At 34.4% G+C, this 25,640-nt stretch overlaps 1 protein-coding gene and 1 long non-coding RNA gene across 2 annotated transcripts; both read right to left on the bottom strand.

The window, feature by feature from the left end:
• Nucleotides 1-1,225: 1,225 nt before the first annotated feature.
• On the bottom strand, nucleotides 1,226-17,210 carry LOC130649634 (uncharacterized). The gene is made up of 2 exons (XR_008983080.1): nucleotides 16,772-17,210; nucleotides 1,226-4,634 (listed from the first exon to the last, which is right to left on the bottom strand). It is a non-coding gene; the product is annotated as an uncharacterized LOC130649634 (long non-coding RNA).
• On the bottom strand, nucleotides 3,725-9,365 carry LOC130649632 (uncharacterized). The gene has a single exon (XM_057455963.1). The coding sequence runs from the start codon at nucleotides 8,214-8,216 to the stop codon at nucleotides 6,135-6,137; it is 2,082 nt and encodes a 693-aa protein (XP_057311946.1). The 5' UTR covers nucleotides 8,217-9,365; the 3' UTR covers nucleotides 3,725-6,134.
• Nucleotides 17,211-25,640: the final 8,430 nt, after the last annotated feature.

The following is a 25,640-nucleotide window of genomic DNA, read 5'->3' as shown; positions in this document are numbered from 1 at the left end:
CAGGCGGAAAAAACATACAGCATGTCGTAGCAGACCTGTGTATACAACATTAGTTCTCCTCAGTAAACAACCAAGAAAATGAGAGATCCATCCATACCTTATAAAAATAGAGATTCTATCGATATACATGCATCATTTAAAAAACGCATTTTTTTAATTTACCCTTCTCGCGAATTAAAATATTCAGCACGCCAACCTGGTAGAAAACTTTATGCTAGACACTAAACAAGGAGTGATGTTTGATGCCCATCCATACACCACTAAGAAGGAGATTTTGGAAAAAAGTCGCAAATACGCTTGTACGAAATAATAAATTAGATGTTCTAACAGCTCAATTCATGGAATACTTTATTTTTTATCTTAACACAGTAAGTTTGCTGGAATGTGGGACACCTATACATACATTTATCAAAGGAGAGATATTAAAACAAACAGTAGATTTGGATAACTATCCATACACAAATAAAAACGATATTTTAGAAAAATAATTGTGTGTCATGTTTTTTTTGCTGTTTATAGGAAGCAGTGTAATTTGATTTTGAACTTTTAATATTTTTAAAACTAAAACCTCATGACAACAATGATAAAAAAGTATATGGACTTTTTTTGTTCGTAGCTGTTAGAAAAACTAATATTGCTAATATTTATAGGACACATTTTAATAGCAGACGATGTTTTATACTGTATAAATATTCATTATAAATAAATGAATGAATAAAAAATGAATAAATAAACTATTCGGAGGAACATAGTTATTAATATAGTGTAACTAGCTATATAAAATTGAGTTATGACTGCATCTTTCACGTTTTACCGGCAATGTTAATTGTCTACATTTATAACGACGATATGGTTGCTACGAAGTTAAGTTATATTGCGCTGTACAAGGCCCGTTCTTAAAGCTCTCTAGCCATTGAACGCTACGACTTTCTCATAACCGGTTGAAAATAGCTATTAGTTAATAATAGGGTAAATAGAATTTGATTTAGCTAATATTGCGTGTATTTCGACTCCTAAAAAGAAATAGTACTGTAGCATTTTTTTTGCAAAACAGGAAAATTTGTTGAGTTATTTCTAAAAGGTTTTTTAGTAACACTAATTGACCAAGGCAGTTCACAAGATAGCGTATAGCTCTGAATAGACCATTTCGGAGATTATGCGCCATTATGAATTTGCGGAACTCGGTGGTGCAAGTTGAACTTTGGACTTCACGTTTATTCAGTCATTTGCCTTGCGAAACTGCTGGCGGCAGGACAGTTTTGATTTTTGATATCTGTTTTTATCTTTGTGATACTAATTTTATGATATATATTTTGAAAAAAACTTTTATTAGGCACTTATTTGTACTTTTAATTTCTTTTTGTACAATAAAGGCAACTTAATATATCCTAAAAGCCTTTAAACTAGCTAGCTAGCTAGAGGTCTCCCAAAAATGCTTTTAGGACACTGTACTGTAGCTAGCTATAAGGCTGTAATTAGTAATTAATGCTTGGTTAAAGGTAACTTCATTTTATATTTAGATATTTAAAATTGTGTAGCTACTTTGTGCATTATAAACATATTGGCATTGGATTTTAAACTTGGATTATACTTTACTTTAGAGAGAAATTTTTCATTTTGGAAATACCTTACTGGATTTGGACTTGAACTATGTTTTTGGATTTGTAAAGAAATGTTTAGGTTGTAATATTTGTAAAGATCTAGAGAGTTATAATCCATTGTCAAAATACTTGTCAAAACTCTATAGTGTTATTTATTCCTAAAGTGAAACAAAATAATCTGGCTTCTTTTCTATAACGGATGTGAAAATTTTCAATACACTGCCCATAGAGATACGGTAACAGGTTCAGTCGCAGATTTTAGGAATAGAGTCATGAGTCATTTTAATTGCAAATAATTTTTATTATTTTGATATTTTTATAATTTTGTTTCTCGGTGTATGTTTGACCCTTGATTCGTCTACTTAAACACTCCTATCTTTGAGTCTTTCAAGAGTGGTATTAGAAAGAATACCTGTCTTTCTTCCCTGCTTTCGCTATTGCCCTATAATTTTTTTGTACGCTTCTCTTATTGAAAAATATCAAAAAAGGAGAAATGAGTTTAGTTTACAGACTAAAGTGTTATTCAATTTTTTGTTTTTCTATGTTATTTGTTTCAGTCACAATGTATATTTTACATGATTTTTTGTTATATATACGTATGTCTTTGTCGGTTTCTTTATCAGAACACGCAATTATAGCAGTAACTTTATTACTAAAGTGTAAATCTTTATGATAAATAAATAAATTACTCTGTGAAGCTTGTTTGAATTATTGGCATAATAAGTTCCATAGCAGAAAAAGCTATTAATTATTAATATGAGGGGTGGTAATAAATTGAAATGGGTCATAAAATTTTTCGAAATTTGGTGTTGCTTGTTCAATTTTTCAACACAAGTCAATAATAAAAAAGGTAGGAAATTAGCTCACTGAAGAGAGAGGGGTATTTCAACTGGCAATATTACCTGTACATATAATGTGACCCTCCTGAAAGTCAATATACTAAATAAAAATTTGACAAACAAATTTCTTTCATACAAGACAAAAAATATCTTCTGAGCAATTGTATTTCAATTGGCATAACTGGTATTTTATTTAATAAAGCATGTTAACATCAAAGATAAATGTATCATAAATGTAAAAAACAACTTTTTAAGACAAAGCATTCTTACTACTAAGTGAGCACACAACACTATTCTTCTTGCTTTAAAAAATAAGATTAAAATAATTCGTTAACAAAATTCAATCTAGCTCAGGCTACAAAAAGTTAATTATATGCTTAACTCAGATATCTTTGAAAAGATGCCATACACTGCCTCTTTTTTCAACAATAAATGCAAATGCACTAGCTCTTTTGGAACATGTATTCAGTATGGAATTAGCTACCTTTCATGTTGATAGAAAATATATTTAAAAAAAGTATTCTGTTTATATAAAAAATCAACTCTGGCCTACTTTTCACCACATCAGATTTTAAAAACTAACGTTTTTCTCAAAAAAATATTTTAATTTTTTTATAAAATTATTATTCAACAGATAACCGAAAAAAACATATCAATTTAAACTTTTTAATAGCAAATTTCCAGAGTTAATGTATACTATTAATAGCATGGCTTTATTACGTATTATGACGTTTAACAGTTAAAAATTTATTGTTGCCAGAAATTGTATCCTGGAAGAATCAATTTTTATATGAAAATTATACCAATAATCATAATTTTCCTCAAAAAGTTACTTTTTGGTCTTATAACAGCAGATCACTGAGAATTTACACAACTAAAAATCTTGTGGTAACATTTTTAAAATTAAAAATCTTGATTTTGTAAACATTATATGCACAAATTCTAAAAAATTATAAAAAAAAATTAAAAGTAATTGGAAATATCATCTTTTTTAAAACATCTATGGACACGCTGCGTACAAAAAAAAAGAATTTTATGGAGCAAAAGATCGAAATGGAACTGAAGTTTAAAAAAAAATGTCTTTTAGTAAAAAACACAATCGTTACGGAGAAAATATCACTTGCCGTAAAAATATAGTCTGCGGCCATGTGGAGGGGCGGATGGACATAGCAAACAAAATAGTAGATGATCGCAGTGAATACAACATGGTATGACATAGCCCTCCCTTTGTCATGTATTCCTGCAGTATATATTTGCTATAGGTTACTTCTAACGACAAAGCAATGTGTTTCGTTAATATATTAACACTTTTAAACCACTCCATAAGTGAATAATAAAAAATAAAAAATTGCATGCGCAAATTAACAAATATAGGTTCATTCGTGTTGTTTTTTTCATGGAATTCCTGGTACAATGTGCATATGTTATACAGTGACAGTCTTATCTCTAGTTCTGATTCACTGGTGGGACTGTCAAGATTGAGGCCCTAGACGCCTCTTTAGTTTTGATCTTTAATAAATCCCAGTTAAATGAGATGTTCCAAGGGTACAATCTTAACGGCCCCATCACTGCTTCTCTGCTATCGTAATAACTCCAGTTTAAAATGGTTCCAGGAGTAATTCTTGTAAGTAGATGTTTTTTATCTTCTCTTTTTTTCTCATTTTCTGTGATCGCTTTTACTTTCGATTTTTTGTCGATTTATTATTTGTTACTTTTTCTGTTTAAAGTGTAAATGATACAGTTTCCCTGTAGTGTGTGTGGAAAACCAGTTAAAAACAACAGACATGCAATTTTAAGCAATTATTGTGATAAGTGGTCCCACTGTAATTGCAATGAAATCTATACTTTGGAATACCTATTTCATTAAACAAGGTCCAATGATCCTTGGCTATGCCTAAGTTATGTAAATCATGCCATGCCCTTTTTTTATTCCTCAGATACAAATGTTGTAAAAATATGGACAATGCTCCCACTTCCGTAATAACTAAAACAGGTAACAACTAGTCTCCGCAGAACCACCACAGAACAAGCAGCGAACCACCAGTCTCCGTAGAACAACCAGAGAACCAGCAGCGAACCGGCAGTACTATGACAGAACGAGTAGTCTTGGTTGAGAACCACCAGAAAATGTTGATGAGAAAAAACAATAGTTGACGGAATCATCAGAATAGCGATCGCTGTAAATGCTCCATGCCTTATAAAAAAAAAAAAAAAAAAAAAAACTGCAAAATTTCGGTAGAATTTACTATCCCGCCCCTTATTTCCGGGAATATTGAGAATAAATTAGTAGTATATGTCATTATGTTCATTATATCTTTTAGGTTTATATGTACGGCTTTATGCCATAATTAAAGGGATCCCGAGGTGTCTACACAAGTAATGCTTATGCAACTCAAAACATTCAAAGAAATATAGTAGAGAAAGTCTTTTTAGCCAAATCAATATTATGTAGAAGATATATCCATGTTTACCTCGTAAAAACAGCAGCGCTCGCCTCCATTTTGTTGTGATTATATTTCGGTAAAATTCAACTCTAGCGTCCAGTCTTTTTTCCATGGGTCAAAGTTGTGACGCGCCAGTTCAGTATCAAAAGCGCGCGAAATACATAATACACAAGAAAATCGTTTCGTTAATGCAGCAAAATGTCTGTAAATCCTTACCAGTTTGAACCACAAAAAAAGGTTGTTAACAATTCCAACAATGATAGCGATGATAGTTGGGAAGATGTTCCCGACTGTCCAGAAGAAGTTAGAGAGCAAGAGCCTCGTATCAATCGCCTAGACGTCGAACCATCCTCATGGTGTAAATGTTCGTTTTGCTGTACGATGCCTGTGAGTCGTGAATGTTTATGCTGCACAGAAATCGACGAAATAAAGTTGAGATATATTTCTGGTGGTATGATTCTGTATAATTGATTAGTGTGCATATTTTGTTGAATGAATAACTAAGAAATTTTTATATGCTCGATCCCAGGACCTGTATGAGACAGGCCTCTAGATCTAGTTTGTAAATTTTCCCAATTTGTTTTTTTTCTAGATTATACATGCGTAACTCAGCATGAAAGTTTCGATGCTGTGTGTTTAAATCCACATGTTTTATGGACCGCTATGGTTAGTTTGAATGACAGGGAAGGTGCATGGCTACCTTGCATAGACAATATACCGAATCGGTAAAAATATATATTATTCTCAAACATAGATCTCATACAAAATGTTTCTCAACACGCTCAACAAAATACAAAACAACAAAATAACTCTATTTATATCTCAAAAAACTATACTCAACTTATGTACATGCAAAAATATACATTTAATGAACCTCATCCCCAGGCCTTTTTCTCGTTTTAGGACTTATCGCTACGCAGCGTATCGACAGTTTTCTTGGTTTGTTTATACAAAACTTGGAAGACATGTTCGTAGAATCATTCCCGCTTGTGTGGTTTCAAAAATTAGAAAAAAATTTCCAGAAGAAAATGGAATTTATGTGAATTTCGATGGCGACGATGAGGGAGCAGACGGGATGTCTGAAATTATCCAGGCGTGGGAGTACATGACGAGCGAAGAACAGAACAGATAGAGCCCTTAACACAAACGCCTATTCGACTGAATTTGTGAACTTAGAACCCAGGACGTTTTTCAAATTTGATAGAATTAAATCGCTTCCCCCAAAACCTTTTCTAAATTACATGTATATATCATGTTTTAAATCTCGCCATTTTCGTTTTCTTCTCAATTATTTCATCTCGGCTTGCTCTTTCTTTTGGTGCCATGATTCGCTTTCTCGACCTGTGTTTTTCACGTTTCGCCGCTCGTTTGTATGCACTTATCATCATGACCTTCAAGTATTCATAATTTTTTTTCTCAAATACTGTTCTAGCGATTAACTTCTTCGTTGGTTTGCGCCAAGCAATTTTGAAGCGTGGTTTCCCAAGCTGTTCACCAGATTGAATAATTGCTTGAGTTCGCTGGCAGTTGAAGTTATTATCCAAAGCAGCCAGATAAGCACCCATGACCATATGATCGTGCTGAAAATGGTACTGCTTAGGAATATACTTCAACAAAAGGTTGTTAAAAACTTCCACATTCGTTGTGTGCACGACATCCGTTAAATACTTCAAGTCATTTTTGAAGGACTTGTCTCTGACCATTGAAACTAAATATTGATGAGCTGGTGAACCCTCTAACAACCAGTTCTTACTTTTTTGTTCTTCTTTCGTAAGTGGTTCATGTTCACACCTTTTAAATTTTTTACATCCCGGCCATTCATGTTTGTTGATAGTGTGATAGATGATTGACTGAAATTTTTCATAGATAAGGTCAGCATCGCCATTGGCAGTTGTAACGCTCCACCAGAAGTGGTTCACTATTGAAGGTACCCACTCTAACAAACTTTCATGACTTTTCTTTTTTGCAATTTTATTGATTTTTTTATTTATATTTTTGGCAACGTGCCATGGATCAAATTGATGTTTGATTGTGTTGAACTCAGGGTTCACTCGCATTAGTTTGCGTATTTGTGTGTGTTTATCTGTGGCCACAACATCCACGTGAACATCGTTATTTTGCAGCTGTCGTAAAATACGAACAAACCCTTCTTTTTCCATGGCGTTTGAATTCTTTACTTCTGTTACAGGTACCACAACAGTGTCAATAACTTTCCCGGTAAGTGTTTCCATGAACGTATAATTGCAGTACTTTGCAGAATGGCCAGGGCTATCGCATCTTCCGTCACCAACGAGAACAACGACATCACGCGATTTCAACAATTCCACCATACGTTTACGTTCGACATTCCACTTTTGTCTAACTACGGGAAGGATGAAATCACGTCGAATCTGATAATACACACTGTCAGATATGAATTTCAAATTAATCAACCATGCAAACCTCGAAATTTTTGCAAACGGTACCCCTGAAAAAGCGATTGATGTTGAAATAAATAAATTTCCCAATCCGTTTAGTGAGCCGACCATTGGTTGACTTTTCCATTCGATATTGCATTCATTGAAGCAATTAATTTTTAAATGCAATTGGGAACCGGTATTCATAACTTCTCTGATTTCAGATTGATCAACAGGCCCACCACACCTTGGACACCGACCGAGCAATTCAAATAACTTACTCTCGTAAACTAGAAATACACGTTCATTTCTAATTTTCTCCTTCCAACTGACACACTCATTCTGCGAAAGATCAGATTCTGTTGCATTCTCATTCTGTGAAGGAACATAATCACTATCAGCAGCGTCTTCACCACATTCGTCACTCGAACTTTCTGATTTATCATCCAATTCCAATTCATTATTTACAACCTCCAATTCATTATTTACAACCTCCAATTCATTATTTACACCATCCAATTCATTATTTACACCATCCAATTTATTATTTACACCATCCAATTTATTATTTACACCATCCAATTTATTATTTACAATTTCAACAGCAGCACTAATGACATCCTCCGCTTCATCTAAACCACTATTCTGAACACCCAAATTGTTACAAAAATTGTCAGCCACCACAGTCTCTAACACGTCAGTCGACACACTCTCACGATTCTGACAAACAATTTTTACGCCATCACTTTCTAAAATACCTTTCTTGGGTATTGGAAATTGTACACCTTTCGATGGATTGTTCTTTTTGAACGTTTTTGTTTGGCACCTAATACTTCTGAAGTGTCTCATCCTCGTGAGGGTAGACGCATCTCGATAATACGTCGGTTCTGTTTGCACACTGACTGTGTTGTAAGTGATGTCTGTTTGAGTTGACATATTTCTAGAACCTTGAACATCAGAATCAGCAGGCGAGAGGCTTCCAAGACTGTCAAAATCATCAACTGGAATTGTATAAGAGTCTTGTTTTTCTAATAAGTCTGAGACAATCTGAAATTAAAAGAAAATCAAATGATAAGGCCTGGGTACTAAGGTATATTATATTATATATGTCACACCTTTTTATAACACAAAATGTATATGATTGGAAGGAAGATAAATAAATTTACGTATCTATATTTATCATTTTTCTCAAGAAGTTTCATATTTGATATCTCGTAATTATAAGCTGAAGACTGGTCACCAAGTTGTTATTGCAAATCACAATACCTCAGCTTGTTCTTTGACTTTCAATCTTTTTGTGGATGATGCTCTCTCAGGTGTTGGCTCAATATGAGGGAATAAGGTGGGTATTGCCCCTGGCACCAGCTTCCGAATCATTTTTTTATTTTTATTTGCTGCATACTTTTGTTGCATATCAAAAGATTTGTCGAAACAGTCTTCGGTGAAATGGGTTGAACACAAGTACCGATATTTTGGCAGTGAGGTCCGTTTGACTTTGGCAATCCATGTTTTATTTAATTCTGGATCCTTTGGAAATTTATGATACGATACATTATCATTTAAATTAGATTGATTGTGACATTTATAAGCACAACAGTGCGGCATGTTTACACGTCCTCACAGCATGCGCACCACGTGAAAAAGACCGCGAAACAAATCTGAGATGAGCATATTTTTCAGAATGAGTTTCGTGGTCGTACACATGATCATAAAAGACATTTTATACAGAGAATGTTGCATCAACTTATAAAATAGGAAGACGAATGCAGTGAAGCCAGAGGGATTGTTTATAGGCTAACAGCAATTTTTTCACGCTACGCAACTGTGACGTCATAATAACTAATTTGTGGTTTTGAGTAATGAAAATAAGTTCTTCACTATTTCGAAAAGAAGTTGGACAAGAAGCAATGGCGGACAGAGCGGGAAGGAAGTAAGCGAGCGAAGCACAAACTTTTGATTAACGTTATTTGTTGAATCGATGAGTTTGAACAAAATAAATAACAAAGGTATGAATAAAATCATGTACATTTTCATATAAACCAAACTTGTGTAGACACCTCGGGATCCCTTTAAGAATAAAGATCTATTCACATTCTGGTAGCAGAGGCTAGTTAAGAAGATGGCAACTGGAACAATCATGATGGCACAAAAGTATGGATTGCCCCAATTTTCTGAAGATGGGGATTTTATGGGAAGTAGTTACAGAACTTCCAAAGAAGAAACAAGGACCAGTTGTTTATTTGAGTTTAAATTCAGAAGTACGTCAGCCTTAACGAAAGAAGAATTGAATGAAGAAGATGGTTTAAATAAACTTGTTAATAAAATAAAAGAACTATATGGCATTACTGAAGATCAAGCAATGTTCAATGCTTACGAAAAATTTGAGACCTTTCACCGTTCCAAGACAATGTCGATTGGTGATTATGTAAATGAATTTGAACAGTTGAATCAAAAACTTAAGAGTTTTAAAATTGAGTTACCAACTGCAGTTCTTGCATATCAACTACTAAAAAATGCACATGTACCGAAAGCTACATGTGAACTAACACGTGCTACGGTTCCTTCCCTCACATACGACTCTATGAAAAAACAGATAAAAGCCATTTATGATCAATGTGCTCAAAGTGAAAGTAGTAGAGACAGTAATGATATTGGTGTTGAGCAAGAAGTATTATATGGTCAAAAGTTTGACAGACGACGTTTTAACAATTGGAACACTCGTGGACGTGGCAGAGGTGGTAAATATTTCAGTGCTAAAAGAAGCCAGTACAACCCTAATGGTCCTGATGGACATCCATTGCAATGTCACCATTGCAAATCTATAATGCATTTCATGAATGACTGTGTCCTGATAAGAATAAAGGAAGCAAAGGGCAGGATAAAGTACATGTGCAGTTTTTCGCAAAGGGTGTGGAACAATGCTTTATGGAGCAAGTTGTGTCTGAGTCTTTGAATTGTGCTTTACTAAACTCAGGATGTTCATCGACAGTTTGTGGTAAAAATTGGCTTGACTGTTACATAGACACTATGCCAGAAGGGACAGCTTTAGCTGAAAGTAAGAGTAACAAGTCCTTTAAATTTGGGCCAGGTGGAAGCTTCCCCTCAGTTAAAAAAGTTAACATCCCTGTTAATATGGCTGGAATGCAAGCCCATATTCTTACTGATGTTGTCGATTGTGAATTACCATTATTGTTATCAAAAAAGAGTCTGAAAGCAGCTAATAGCCAACTTGATTTTGTTAATGATAAAATCACTATGTTTGGAAGAGACATTCCTTTACAACACACGTCAAATGGCCATTACTGTATACCTCTTACACCTAAGCAAGTTGCTGTTAACAAAACATCTCCGGGTGTAAATGCCACCAGAGTTATATTCACAGTCAACGATCTCACTGTAAAATCACCTGAAGAAAAAGGCAAAATAGCTACAAAGCTTCACAAACAGTTTGGACATCCCATAGACAGCAGCAAACTGAAAACTCTTCTCCAAGATGAAAATGTTGAAGATAAAGAGTTATTTCAGCAAATTGACAATGTTACAAACTCTTGTGACACATGCAGTAGATATATATGAAGGCTCGATCAAGGGCCAATTGTCTCACTACCAATGGCCTCAGATGTCAATGAATGCCTTGCCATGGACCTAAAATTCCTGACAGTTAATCATAAAAAGTTAACCATACTTCATATGATTGATGTGTTCTGTAGATACAGTGCATCAACAATTATCAAATCCAAGAATAAGGAAATTATCGTAGACACAATTCTCAAGCACTGGGTTGCTATTTTTGGCACACCAAACTCGATTTTTTCAGACAACGGAGGGGAGTTCAACAATGAGCTCTTAAAGGGGCACTCCAGTGAAAAAAAATATTTGAAAAAAATGTTATTTTAAGAAGACAATACATAAATATGTCAGAATAAACCTTTTACAATCGTTAAAAATCTTTATTTATACCTTAATGGGGTCTGTAAACATCTTCAATTTTAAATAAATTTGCAAGGTTGCGTAAAGTTGAGAGGACTAGGTCCGAATAAATAGGCATACGTCACATCGTGCAGACAGTCCGTGAGCTCAGCAGCACACCTTCTAAAAGTTTGTTTACTCAGTGTTTACATTGTTCGTTGATAAAACGTCTTGTAGTAATGACGAAGATTTTAACTTAAAAAACATAGAATAGGATAATTAGGATAAACATAGAATAGGATAATCTCTTCATGAAAAAGACTTTACAAAGCTACAGCCACACGACTTCGAACCTCTTGTGTCTCACAAGGGAGAAATTAATAATGATGCAAAGTGACGAGGTGTCTTCTACTAACTCAAAACAACGTTCTGAGCAAAATATTTTTTAAAGAAATAGAAAATATATTTAATTGGCTTTTTTCTAACATTCTTTTCATCACAAAAACTTTATCATTTGTTTCAGTAAAAAAACTTTCTTACTTTACAAGGCAATTTATTTTTATTTCACAATTCAGCAATATTTTTCATCCGCACGTGCTTTTTTGCACACAAATGCAAACAAATTTTATGTAACGTTGAAATTTTCACCATGATGGAGGACCATTCAAATGCGTGATCGAAAGATCGAATAATGTTCGGGTCGTGATAAGTTGGTAAAACATGAGTATTAATATTGTACAAATAAAAATCATTCTTATGATTATGGTAGGTCATAAATGCGTTGCAGAAGCTACTGACTTATAAGTAGTTGTTTTGACAAAGCTGTTTTAGAAACTGCATTATCAGCATCACATGCAGCCTTAAACATTACAAAGATTGAAGAAAATGAGTACATGCCGAAAATATTCGGCATGTCCTTCCATAAAAAAAGCTTCTTTTTTGAAAAACAAAGAATAGAAACTTGATCGCTACGAAAGATGTGTAACTACTTTCTGAGTACGTATATAGCAAAAAAGAAAAAAGTGATTTTTACTGGAGTTCCCCTTTAAGAGATGTAGCAGAACTGTTAAACACAAGAGTGTATACAACAGCAGCAGAAGCTCCATGGTCAAATGGTGTATGTGAGCATCATAATTTCATCCTGGAAAATATGATTATGAAAATTGTTGACAACACTAGTTGTTCTGTTGAAAATGCACTTACATGGGCCAATTGTGCCAAGAATGCGTTGCATAATAACCGTGGATTCAGTCTCAATCAGCTTGTATTTGGACGCAATCCAAATCTCCCATCTGTGCTTACAGCCAAGCCTCCTGTTCTTCGAACAGTTACACCCAGTCAATTAATTGCGAATCATCTGAATGCCCTGCATGTTGCTCGCAAAGCATTCATTGAAAGTGAATCTTAAAACAGCACTCAGTCATCAAACACGGACATCTACCAGCAAAGATTTTTATAATGGTGAATTGGTATACTATAAGCGACGTGGAGAGAAAGAGTGGAGAGGACCTGGTGTAGTCCTTGGCATTGATGGAAAACAGGTCCTTGTTAAATATGGAGGAACTTACGTTCGAGTGTCACTTGCAATCAGTGAAGGGACACCGTAGTTGTCAGGAAAGCACAAGTGGAAACCCTCAAGTGAAGAAAACTACAACCAAAGAAGAAGATTGCTTTGATGAGATTTCAAACAGCGTAGCGAATGGGTTGCTTGAAAGCGTAAACGATTTTGATATCAACACATCGTCAGAAGTTGTACTTGATGACATTCCTAGTGATCATACCGTAAATACAAATGAGATCCCTGCTATTTCCCATGCTCAGGTTGAAACAACACATCAATCAAGCATTGAGCAAGAAGTTTCTAACACACCTCGCAATGAACAGTCATTGACAGTGACCCTTCCAAAAGTCAGGGAGAGGGTTAGGTTTATTGATCCTGATACTAATAAACTTGCTGAATTTATGGTTGTTAGTCGTGCTGGTAAAGTAGGAAAATCTGGAGTTGGAGCATATAAGAATTGGTTGAATGTCAAAGATGGTAAAACCAAAGCCATGAAATCAATTGACTTTGAAAACATTTTGGATTGGGAAAAGGTAAACACAGAGTCAGTATATAATGTAGAAACGTCATGTGATGTTAGTGAAGCTCAACATAAAGAATTAACTAAATGGCGTGATTACAATGTTTATGATGAAGTTGAAGACAAAGGGCAAGACATAACCACAACCCACTGGGCGATATCTGAGAAAAGTCATGATGGTAAAACAGAAATTAAAGCACGATTAGTGGCACAAGATTTTGAGGAGGACACTATTGGTATACGAACAGACTCGCCAACTGTAAACAAGGAGAACTTTCGTCTTGTGTGTAATATTGGTGCAACCCATGGATGGAAAATTTTACAATCTTGATATTAAAGCTGGGTTTCTTCAAGGTGCCAAGATTGATAGAGTCGTACATCTTCTTCCACCACCAGAAGCTAACACAGACAAGTTGTGGAAACTAAAAACACCTGTTTATGGCTTGTGCGACGCTTCACGCGCTTGGTATGAGACATTATCTAACGAATTCGATAAAGTTGGAGCTACAAGAAGCATTTATGACAATGCATTATTTTTCTGGAGAAAAGAAACTCTCAAAGGTGTAATTTGCTGTCATGTTGACGATTGCTTCTTCGTTGGAAGTGATTTGTTTCATGACACTATCATTGCACATTTACGTAAGACATTCTCACTTAGTAAAGAGAATTCAAAGTCGTTTAACTTTTTGGGATTAGAAATTGAACAAGAGTGTGGTGCAGTAATTATTCATCAGCATAATTACATTAGTAACATTTCACCAATTAATTTGACCAATAGTACGTCTACAATTCCACTTACAAAATATGAAGCACGTCAAATTCAATGGGCAGCAAAACAAACTAGACCTGATGCTGCTTACGTTGCCTGTGATTTAAGCACTCGCATAAGATATGGAACAGTTGCTGATGCTCGTAGAGCTAACAAGCAGCTGAAACATCTGCAGCAAACTGAAGTAAAGATTGTTATTTCAAACACTGGAGATGTTAAAGCATCATCGCTCATACTTTTCAGTGATGCATCACATGGAAATTTAATTAATGGCGGCTCACAAGGTGGATTTGTTCTGCTACTGCATGGTGAAAGCAAAATTCCGCCAATTATTTGGAGATCTCACAAGTTAAAATGGGCTGTTAAAAGCGCCATGGGTGCGGAAACCATGGCTCTCTTAGAAGGTGCGGAACATGCTATGTTGATCAGATCCCTAATTAAAGAGATTTTTTCAGTTGATATACCAATTATCTGTATATCAGAAAATAAATCACTTGCGGAAGCAGTCAAAAATACCAACGTCATAGAAGATAAACGATTGTATATTGATATTTGTGCACTTCGTGAGATGGTCGAAAAAGGAGAAATGGGGGAACTCATTCTTACGAAATCAAGTGATCAGATTGCTGACTGTCTTACAAAAGGCACTGCTTCAGCTGAAAACCTGCTACGTATACTATCCGGTAGAGAACAGTTGAAATACCGTTACGTTTTGGTTAATTAAAACAAATATAACAGTATGCCAAATGACACTTTAAAAGCATTCTTACATTGTGTTCCTTTCTTTCTTTTTATGATTTTGTTTTATTGAGAGAGAATGTAGTGGCAAGATTGTCATTATGTTCATTATATCTTTTAGGTTTAGATGTATGGCTTTATGCCATAATAAAGAATACAGATCTATTCACAGTATACACTATATTATCCAAATTATACCGTTCTGGGATTAAAAAATCAAGACTCATTCTGTTTCCTTGCAATTTACTCTTCAACGCAATAAATAACAAACCAACATTTCAATCTTTTTCAGTAATTTCAATCAGGAATGCTAATGATTACCATGATAACAACAATAGCTAGAACATAGAACTCGGTAATACGACGACCATCTTTTTTTAACGAGCGTCTAAAATACATATGTTACCTCCAGCAAAACAACACTTTTCTTGCTGATTCAAATCGTGAATTTTTATGAAATGAATAACAAAAGATCGACTTTTTGTATTGTGATTATTTTTTTTACGTAGAATGAAGTTTATAACACTTTGAGAGTCATTTTTAAAATTCACCTGCATGAGGACCGTTAGTTTGTGTACGAGGGACACGAAATAGCCAGTGGAAAGTAGGGTCTTCGACTGTTATGTATTTAATTAGCTTCGTTTCGCTCACTTTGGCGTGGAAGTTTCATATTGGAACTATTTATTCATTGGTGGTTCTGTGATGATACTGCTGGTTCGCTGTTGGTTTTCTGGTCGTTCTACAGGGACTGCTGGTTCTGTGGAGACTGGTAGTTACCTGTTTTAGTTATTACATCCCACTTCAACTAATTTACAAACCTTTGTTCAACCGATTTGGAGAGGTGAACGCAAAATGCCCTTTCTCGAAACGAAAAAAAACAGGTCATGGTCCTGGACGCGAGATGAAGAAGGATTGCGAGGATAATGTTGAAGGAAGCAATGAGGCACTATGCATGTACTGTAAAAGGTCATCTATGCATTAACCAACGTGCTGGATCACTAGCCATGTGCAAGCAATGGAGTTGGTCAAATGCGTAGACAGCAAAAAAACTTATATTGATTGGCAAACTAAGTTACAAAGTGTTGTATGTAATCATTTCCTTACAAAGATGCAGAAAAAAGACAACACACCAGGACTTAACCCTTATGTGTGACTTATTTGTGGTCATTCTTATAAGGGAGACATTGTGACCACTGCCACTGTTTTTACATTCAGGTCATACTCACCTATATCATCCATCAAAATACGCAAGGCTAAAAGAGCATTAAGCATAGGAGAAGAAGCAGGTCAAAGTTAACATACTAGCACTTCTTAATTATTTCACGTCCCTTTTGGGCACAGGATGGGTAGGCGGAATAAAGGGAAAAAAGTGCGCAAAGCATCAACATTGCCATTACAGCAAAACCGAAAGGAGAATGGCAGCTGAAGTTGTGTCAGTAACAGTTGAGGGCAATATTTGTGTTCTTGTGGCCGAAATACAATCAGAGTTTCCTAATTGAGCCCTAAGGGGCCTTCAAAAATTTTTTGGGGCCCTGTTAGCGGCCCCTAATTTTGTCTCTAGGGAATTGCACTGGATTGCTTTTAAATCCAACTTTATCAAAATTTAAGGTTACAGACTTAGCTTTACTCTTTCTCGCAGCCAAAGTTTTGTTTTAAAGGAACATTTTTTAAGCTTTTTTGTTGTAGTTGTCAGAGGGATTTTCTCCTTTTGGAGGTCAAAGTTATTGCACATGCTCCAAGGTCTGACAAATGGCTTTGTATTTTACAGGGCAGGATCAAAACCAGTCAGTAGCCATTTTATTACCTGGATTCTATTCTCGTCTTAAAGCAATAATCAAATTTTGCACATGATAGAATACCAATGACAAATTTCCCTCCACAACTACTTAAATTAGAATATACAGTTCGAATTTCGAAGGAAAAAAAACATTCGAAATTACATAAGAAACCAACCAAATAAGGGTATTTGTTTCATTTATTTTAAACCGACTTACCCTTCCAAACATTCCAAGTCAGCGCATCGTCTGATTCAAATGTCTTTTTGCATGTTACGCAGAAGCAAATTGTATATTCAGCAGTGGCTTTTACTTTTACTTTTTGCTCATGAGCAATCAGAGCTCTTGCAGTATTGAAGTTTGTACAAATTTGCATAGGGTCCTACTCGCATCTTTTAACTGGCCTTCGGGCTGTTTTGAGAGGTCCCCTGCTGGTTGTGATAGTTTGTTAATACTTTCTTGTATTTATTCAGTTCAATTTTTGTAAACTTTCATTCCCAGAAAAGATTATCTGTATCTGTATCTATATCTGTATCTGCAGCCAACGTTCCATGTGATATGTGAACCAGCTGGGAAGAAAAAATACCCAGAATGCTTTGCGCAACCGTCAAAGATCTATTACATGTATTACAGTATATTACCAAGTATTACAGTGTATTACCAAATACTACAAAATATTACAGTTAGATGTTACAAGTACTACAGTGTATTACCGAATACTACAAGGTATTACAGTGTATTACTGAATACTACAAAATATTACAGTATATTACTAAGTACTACAGTGTATTACTGAATACTACAAAGTATTACAGTGTATTACTGAATACTACAAGGTATTACAGTGTATTACTGAATACTACAAGGTATTACAGTGTATTACTGAATACTACAAAGTATTACAGTGTATTACTGAATACTACAAAGTATTACAGTGTATTACTGAATACTACAAGGTATTACAGTGTATTACTAAATACTACAAGGTATTACAGTATACTACCGAATATTACAAGGTATTACAGTGTACTACAAGGTATTACAGTGTATTACCGAATACTACAAGGTATTACAGTGTATTACTGAATACTACAAAGTATTACAGTGTATTACTGAATACTACAAAGTATTACAGTGTATTACTGAACACTACAAGGTATTACAGTGTATTACTAAATACTACAAGGTATTACAGTATACTACCGAATATTACAAGGTATTACAGTGTACTACAAGGTATTACAGTGTATTACCGAATACTACAAGGTATTACAGTGTATTACTGAATACTACAAGGTACTACAGTGTATTACTGAATACTACAAAGTATTACAGTATACTACCGAATATTACAAGGTATTACAGTGTACTACAAGGTATTACAGTGTATTACTGAATACTACAAGGTATTACAGTGTATTACCGAATACTACAAGGTATTACAGTGTATTACTGAATACTACAAGGTATTACAGTGTATTACCGAATACTACAAGGTATTACAGTGTATTACCGAATACTACAAGGTATTACAGTATATTACCGAATACTACAAAGTATTACAGTATATTACTGAATACTACAAGGCATTACAGTATATTACCGAATACTACAAGGTATTACAGTGTATTACTGAATACTACAAGGTATTACAGTGTATTACCGAATACTACAAGGTATTACGGTGTATTACTGAATACTACAAGGCATTACAGTATATTAACGAATACTACAAGGTATTACAGTATATTACCGAATACTACAAAGTATTACAGTATATTACTGAATACTACAAGGCATTACAGTATATTACCGAATACTACAAGGTATTACAGTGTATTACCGAATACTACAAGGCATTACAGTGTATTACTGAATACTACAAGGTATTACAGTGTATTACCGAATACTACAAGGTATTACAGTGTATTACTGAATACTACAAGGTATTACAGTATATTACCGAATACTACAAAGTATTACAGTATATTACTGAATACTACAAGGCATTACAGTATATTACCGAATACTACAAGGTATTACAGTGTATTACTGAATACTACAAGGTATTACAGTGTATTACCGAATACTACAAGGTATTACAGTGTATTACTGAATACTACAAGGTATTACAGTATATTACCGAATACTACAAAGTATTACAGTATATTACTGAATACTACAAGCTATTACAGTGTATTTCTGAATATACTACAAAGTAATACAGTGTAAAATACGGGATATTACTATGTACTACACTGTATTACTGTATATTACAAAGATATTATGCTAGGCACTAGTATGTATACTAGGAAGTATTATGTGTTAACAACATTACGACGTTGATAAATTGCTTAACGTCGTGTGTCGGATGTCGTTGGAAGAATACGACAATGTCGGATACGACATATTCACAGACTAAATGGATCCTTCCATGAAGTGCTTCCCGAAAAAGTTTCTGCATAAGTGGGAAGAAATGTTTAGTTTTCGGCCCAGCCACTACACTACTGCTGTTCTTGGAATCTTCCTCTATTGTTTTTTAGTTATTTATGATGCTCTACCCCAGTAACGCCTTTCTTACCCCTGGTTTCTCTTCTTTCTAATCAATAGAGACAGATAGATGTGCATATTTTACATGGCTAGTCTTAAAAGTATTGAGGGATATGTTCTGCCCAATCTTAGGACACTGCCCAATCTTTGGACATAAAAATGCCCAGTCTTAAAACTGGCTGGCCAGAGACCATTTTAGACCCATCTTTAGACACCTTTTAAATTTTAAATAAGGAATGTGCCACACAAGCTCTGTTGTTTGCAAGACCCCAACAACCATTCTCTCACACACGCACATTAAAACATATTTGGGGTATATGATAAACAAAAAACAAAACAGTTTTTGGGCATAGTAAAAATCAGAGTTAGCTAGCTCGCTATAGCTAGCACGTATTATACATTTGGCATTTATAGCTATACAGATCGTAGTGACCAAATATATATAAAGAAAATGTATATAAAGAATCAGATAAATCGTTAGCTGTTAACTTCATTTTAAATGAGAAGTTTAGCTAGCTAGCGATAGTCAGCCATATATGGTTGAATAGTTTCAAATTTTTTATACACATATCTATATAAACTAGTCGGTTTGCCAGTGGAAAAATCCACAGGTTAGCCCGTTCTTTTTATACATTGCGTGCCCCTCGCTACTTACGGTACCATTTTGTGTGACGGACAGACGTATACGGGTATTATAATGTAAATGGTATAATTTTTCGCCTTTTGATTTGCCAAGAAAAGTTTCAATTTAAAGTTCCTTTTAAGAGGTATATACAGTCTTAAATTGTCCCTGTTCTCTTTGTTTTCCACAATTGTTCTAAGATTGGACATGTATGTCTATAGATTGGGCAGGCCAGTCTTAAGACTGGCTACCCATTTGTCACAAATTAGAGAATTTAATTCTTATCTTCAGCTATGCAGACAATCAAGGCTCTACCAGATAACTCCCTGCAACTAACGGTCCACACAATTGTGCCATCTCCCTTATTTCCCTTTTGGCATGGCTTGGGCTAACCCGGGGTGGTAACATTTACTCGCCCATATTGAATCGCTGTCAAGGGGGATCGAACCCCAGTCTCGCACAAAAAGTATTACAGTATTATAACCACTAAGCTATGGCGCCATTTAAGCTACAGCGCCATTGAATATAGAAAGGGTTGCAGAGCAGGGGGGGGGGGGGGCAGGATCCCTTAGGTTCGCAGGCAAAAACTTTTTCCAGATAGAATATTACAGATTGAGGTTGAATACATATCGTTGAATTTTTATGTGATGAACTACAGTACTGGAATTAGGACACCTAACATTGTGAGCGTGTATCATGCGAGACACAAACGATCCGCGATCCTATCGTGACCATCGTGATAGAAAAAATGTTAACAAAGAGCTTTGCGATAGTCGCGATGTATAAAAAAATAACGATGCTATCGCGATCGTCACTATTAATCGTGATTGTCACAATGGATCATGAATAACATTAAAAATATTGAACAATAGATGTGTATAGCTAATCTTGTGTCTTTGTTTTTGTCTTTTTTTACATTTAAAAATTCTTTTGCATCTTGTATTTTTATTAGAAATTGAATATTAGAAATAAGGTGACTCCAACTTAATTACTTGCTCTACGTGCGAAGTAGATAGTAGTTTACGGTCTGTCGGTCAGCGAAATAAAAATAATTTTATTGAGAATGTATAAATGGTCGGAACAACAAAAAATAAAAAACAACAACGGAGAAGGGTGTTACGACAAGCATATGTTTCTATGTATGTTTTGTTTGTATTAGCGAATGTTAAATTAGCGAATGTCCGATTTAATGAAAGTTCATGGAAAAATAAGAATGTACGGTCGGAACAACAACAAAAAAATAAAAATAAAAAAGAACAACAAGTTCAAAGCTGCCGACAACAGGTGCACGTTTTTCTGACATTTATGAGAAGCTTTTGTGCATTTTTTTTTTGCGATAAACAGAAGAAAGCATAAAAATGAGTGAATACGAAGCAGACATGATGGAGTTTGATCCTGCTTGATCCTTTTGATTCATGTTTAAAATAATTATATTAATTTCGAAACAATGAAAAACGCATTTCGAAATATTTCTGAAATAAAAATTTCAGAAAGTTTTTAAATAAAAATTACAAATGTATCTCATCCTTAAAAGATATACAGCAGATTATACTTTCGAAATTTTTACAGCAAGTTATTATTTTCCCATTTAAAATAATATAACACAAAACTTATTTTAATAAAAAAGTTAAGTGTTCTTTTAATGTTTTTTGCGCAGTCTTATAAGAAAATTAATATTTAAGTGCAAAAAAGTTTCACAGACTATAATTTAGTTGACAATATTTAAAGTCTTATTTCATAACGGAGGAGGGTGTTACGACATGCGTATTTTACGTTGTTTTAATTATTTTTTAAATATCATTGAAAAAGATTTAATGATGTTAATTATTTTTCCTAAATGATATCGACTAAGAAATTTAAGATTTTAGCAAGCAGCGCAATTTTAAACATATATTAATCATAACGAAGGAGGGTGTTACGACATTCATAATCTTTTTTTCACGAGATAGGATAAGAAAATGTTTGTTTGTTGATATTTTTATTATCTTTTTTATAGTAAAAGTTAGGGTCGGGCGGGCCCGTAGAACAACTACATAAGTTAGAGTCTAAACAAGAAAAAAGCTTACGACAACGAAAATATTTTTGATTTAAAAAAAAACAAAAAACAATTATTCATATTTAATTGCGCTATTCTCTCATGACATTAATTACGTGATTTTTATGTTAAAAGATGTTGGTGTATGTTGGTGTACATCAGGGTTCTGTACTTAGTCCTTTGTTGTTTATTCTAGTCTTAGAAGCGCTGTCGATGGAGTTCAGAACAGGTTGCCCATGGGAGTTATTGTATGCAGATGATTTGGTTCTCATAGCAGAGTCTATGGAAGAATTAGTTGAAAAGTTTGAGAAGTGGAAGAAAGGACTAGAAGAGAAAGGGCTGAAGGTAAACACAGCAAAGTCTAAAGTCATGATAAGTAGCATTGCAGCCAAGTGTGACCTTGTAGTTGGAAAGTGGCCTTGTGGAGTTTGCAGGAAAGGGGTTGGTAGTAACTCAATTTTTTGTCAGACTTGCAAGCATTGGGTACATAAGAAGTGCAGTAGTATTAGTGGAAGGTTAAGAGCTGGCATACAGTTTGTATGCAAGCATTGCAAAGGTGAGATTATAGAGAATGAAGTATTTCCAGCTTTAATGACAGTGGCTCGTTAGAGATAGTTAAGAACTTCTGTTACTTAGGTGATATGTTGGGCAGTGAAGGGGGTGTTGGAAGAAGTGTTACTTGCAGGATAGGTTCTGCTTGGAAAAGGTTTAGAGAGTTACTTCCTTTATTGACTAGCAGAGTCCTGTCAATTGAGGTAAAAGGTAGGTTGTATGAGGCCTGTGTAAGAAGTGTTATGTTGTACAGTAGTGAGACATGGGCAGTGAAGCAGGAAGATCTTGACCGTTTAGAAAGGAATGATATGAGAATGGTTAAGTGGATGTGTAATGCCAGTCTGAGAGAGAGAAAGAGTTCAGATGAGCTAAGAAGCAGGCTAAGTCTCTGTAGAATTAAAGATGTTATCCAGATAAGAAGATTGAATTGGCTGGGGCACTTGGAAAGAATGGAGGAGGATAATTGGGTAAGAAAGTGTAGAGACTTGATAGTTCCTGGGGCAAAGCCCAGACGCAGACCGAGAAAGACTTGGCAGGAGGTTATAAGGACAGACTTGATAGAGAGGAAGTTGAGTTTAGATCTAACACAGTCTAGATCAGATTGGAAGAGGGTCATTAATATACCCTGTCCAACCCATGCTAGCATGGAAAACGGACGTTAAGCCGAGAATGATGATGATGATGATGAAAGATGTATCATGACGGTTGCGATATGGATCGCGAAAGTCATAATGCATCATGAAAGTTGACCCCACGATGGATTGCGACCTTCATGATGCTAAAAAATTTTACTTTCGTGACAGCGTCGTGAATCTTGCGTAACGCGCACGATACCCGATCTATGATGTTAGGTGTCCTGATTCCAGTACTGTAAAACACTTTTGTTTAATAGAGAATTTTATTTTCTGTTAATTCAATTGATAATAATGTGTTATGAGGATACGGCTGTATGCAATTCTTCCTTTTTTTACAAAGATTCACTGTTGTTCTTAATATAGAAATATAGCAATATAGGTTTCGGTGCAAGATAATTATGTTTTTCCTAGCCCTGTTTAAGATTCAAACCTGTATCTCCCATTTGCAGGAGTGTAGCTACTAAAAGTAGGAACCAGCAGTAACCAACAGTAACCAGCAGTATTTTGAAGTAACCACCAGAGAACCACCAGTATAATGAAGTAACCACCAGAGAACAAGCTGTTTTTTTAAGTAATCACAAGAGCACCAGGAGTTATTTTGAATTTAGGGCCCGTCTCAAAATGTTCGTACATAGTTCGTATAATTCATATAAAAAACTTTGTATCGATTTATTAAATTTTTCGTATCATTTTATTTTTAATACAAACTTTTTCGAATCATCAAAATTACAAGTCCGTATAAAGTTCGTATCATTTAAAATAAAGTTCGTATGTAGTTCGTATCATTTTAAAAAGAAGTTCGTATAAAAATTTGCTTATACAAGGTTCGTTTATTATAATTGGACTATTATCTATAGTTTTATTTTGAAATTTTTTCAACAATTATAAAGTTCGTTTCGTTATACGAACTTCGTTTATTTTAATTGGATTTATTATCTAAGGTCTTTAGGGATCGTCTCCACGGCATCGTAGAAAGCAAAAACATCTCCGTAGATCGTTTAAAAATCATGAAAACAGGATTGTAGAAGGCGAAAAGATCGCTGTGGAACGTTTAAAATTCATGAAAACGGCATCGTATAAAACCAAAAGATCGCTGTATGTCGTTTAAAAATCATGAAAACAAGATCGTAGAAAGCCAAAAGATCGCGGTAGATCGTTTAAAAATCATGAAAACAGGATGATAGAAAGCTAAAAGATCGCCATAGATCGTTTATAAATCATGAAAACACGATCGTAGAAAACAAAAAGATCGCCGTAGATTGTTTAAAAATCGTAGAAAGCGAAAAGAGCTCTGTGGAATGTTTAAAATTCATGAAATCAGGTTCGTAGAAAGCGAAAAGATCACCATAGATCGTTTAAAAATCATGAAAACACGATCGTAGAAAACAAAAAGATCGCCGTAGATTGTTTAAAAATCATGAAAACGGGATCGTAGAAAACGAAAAGATCGCCGTAGATTGTTTAAAAATCATGAAAACGGGATCGTAGAAAACGAAAAGATCGCCGTAAATCATTTAAAAAATCATGAAAACGAGATCCTATAAAATGAAAAGATCGCTGTAGATTGTCTAGATTGAACCTATGAATATGCAATTTTACTAGTCTTTTTAAAGAAGTCAATATACGAGATATTTTACTTTTTTTTATTTCTGGTTTTGTTTAAAGTTCGTATCATTTCTTTTCATCTTTTAAAAAAAATTGTTTAATTCTTTTGTTTCTGGTTTCTTATTGAAATAATTATGCGCAATTACGCTGGTACTTTTGAAGTTCGTTTCAAGATCGTATAGCAATTTACTTTGTTCAAAGTTCGCATCATTTCATTTTGTACGATAAAAAACTTTGTTTAAGTTCGTATCATATATTAAAAAAGTTCGTATAAACTTCATTTACATTTTTTATTTTAAACGAAGCACTTCGTATGACATTCGTTTCACGAAACGAAATACTTCGTAGCGTTCGTATAATTATACGAAAAAAATATACAAACATTTTGAGACGATCCCTTACTCCAGATAAGGCAGCAGCAACAGTGGCGCAAAGGTGTTGTGATTTTTATGCACAATATGATAAATAAAAGGGCACTTATTTCCCAGGGCTATTTTCTGATACTTTTAAGTTGTTTTCACGAGGTGCATTCCACAAAGATTAATTTTTGAAAATATGAATAAAATTCGCGGAATTCGCAATAATTAACCAACTTTATTTATTTATTTTGCCTAAAGACAATAATGGAAACAAGAAAAACAGAACGAAAATAGTGTTTTCATTAAGGATTAAAGTTCATTCTTTGAAATAAAATGTAAAATGTCTTGTTTTAACTTTTAAAATACTGATGATGGTGTATGCCGATGGTGTATACGTTTCAAGGAAAAAACGTTCATATCGAAAGCATAATTTTTTTACTTGAACAAAAACCATGTGAGAAAAACAAACCTATTTTTTCTGCTGGATGCCACCATGTTTTTTCACAACATTAATTCATTCGAACTTTATTTTGTCTACCAAAAGAAAAAAATGTCTCGTTTTGGACCCTCCTCGGTATAGCGTTATATTTGGTTTAAAATACACGAATTGCAAAATAAAAATCCTTCGGTCAAATACAGAATCTGATTAGGCGGAATAATTTTTTAGGAAGCGTTGAAGGAATTGTGTAATCGCTGCGAAAAATAAACTAAAATTTGATATGGATTCCTT

Source organism: Hydractinia symbiolongicarpus, chromosome 7 (assembly GCF_029227915.1).
Source record: "Hydractinia symbiolongicarpus strain clone_291-10 chromosome 7, HSymV2.1, whole genome shotgun sequence".
Taxonomy (NCBI): Eukaryota; Metazoa; Cnidaria; class Hydrozoa; order Anthoathecata; family Hydractiniidae; genus Hydractinia; species Hydractinia symbiolongicarpus.
Note: the sequence above shows the minus strand (reverse complement) of the source record. Positions and strands in the feature narration are given on the sequence as shown.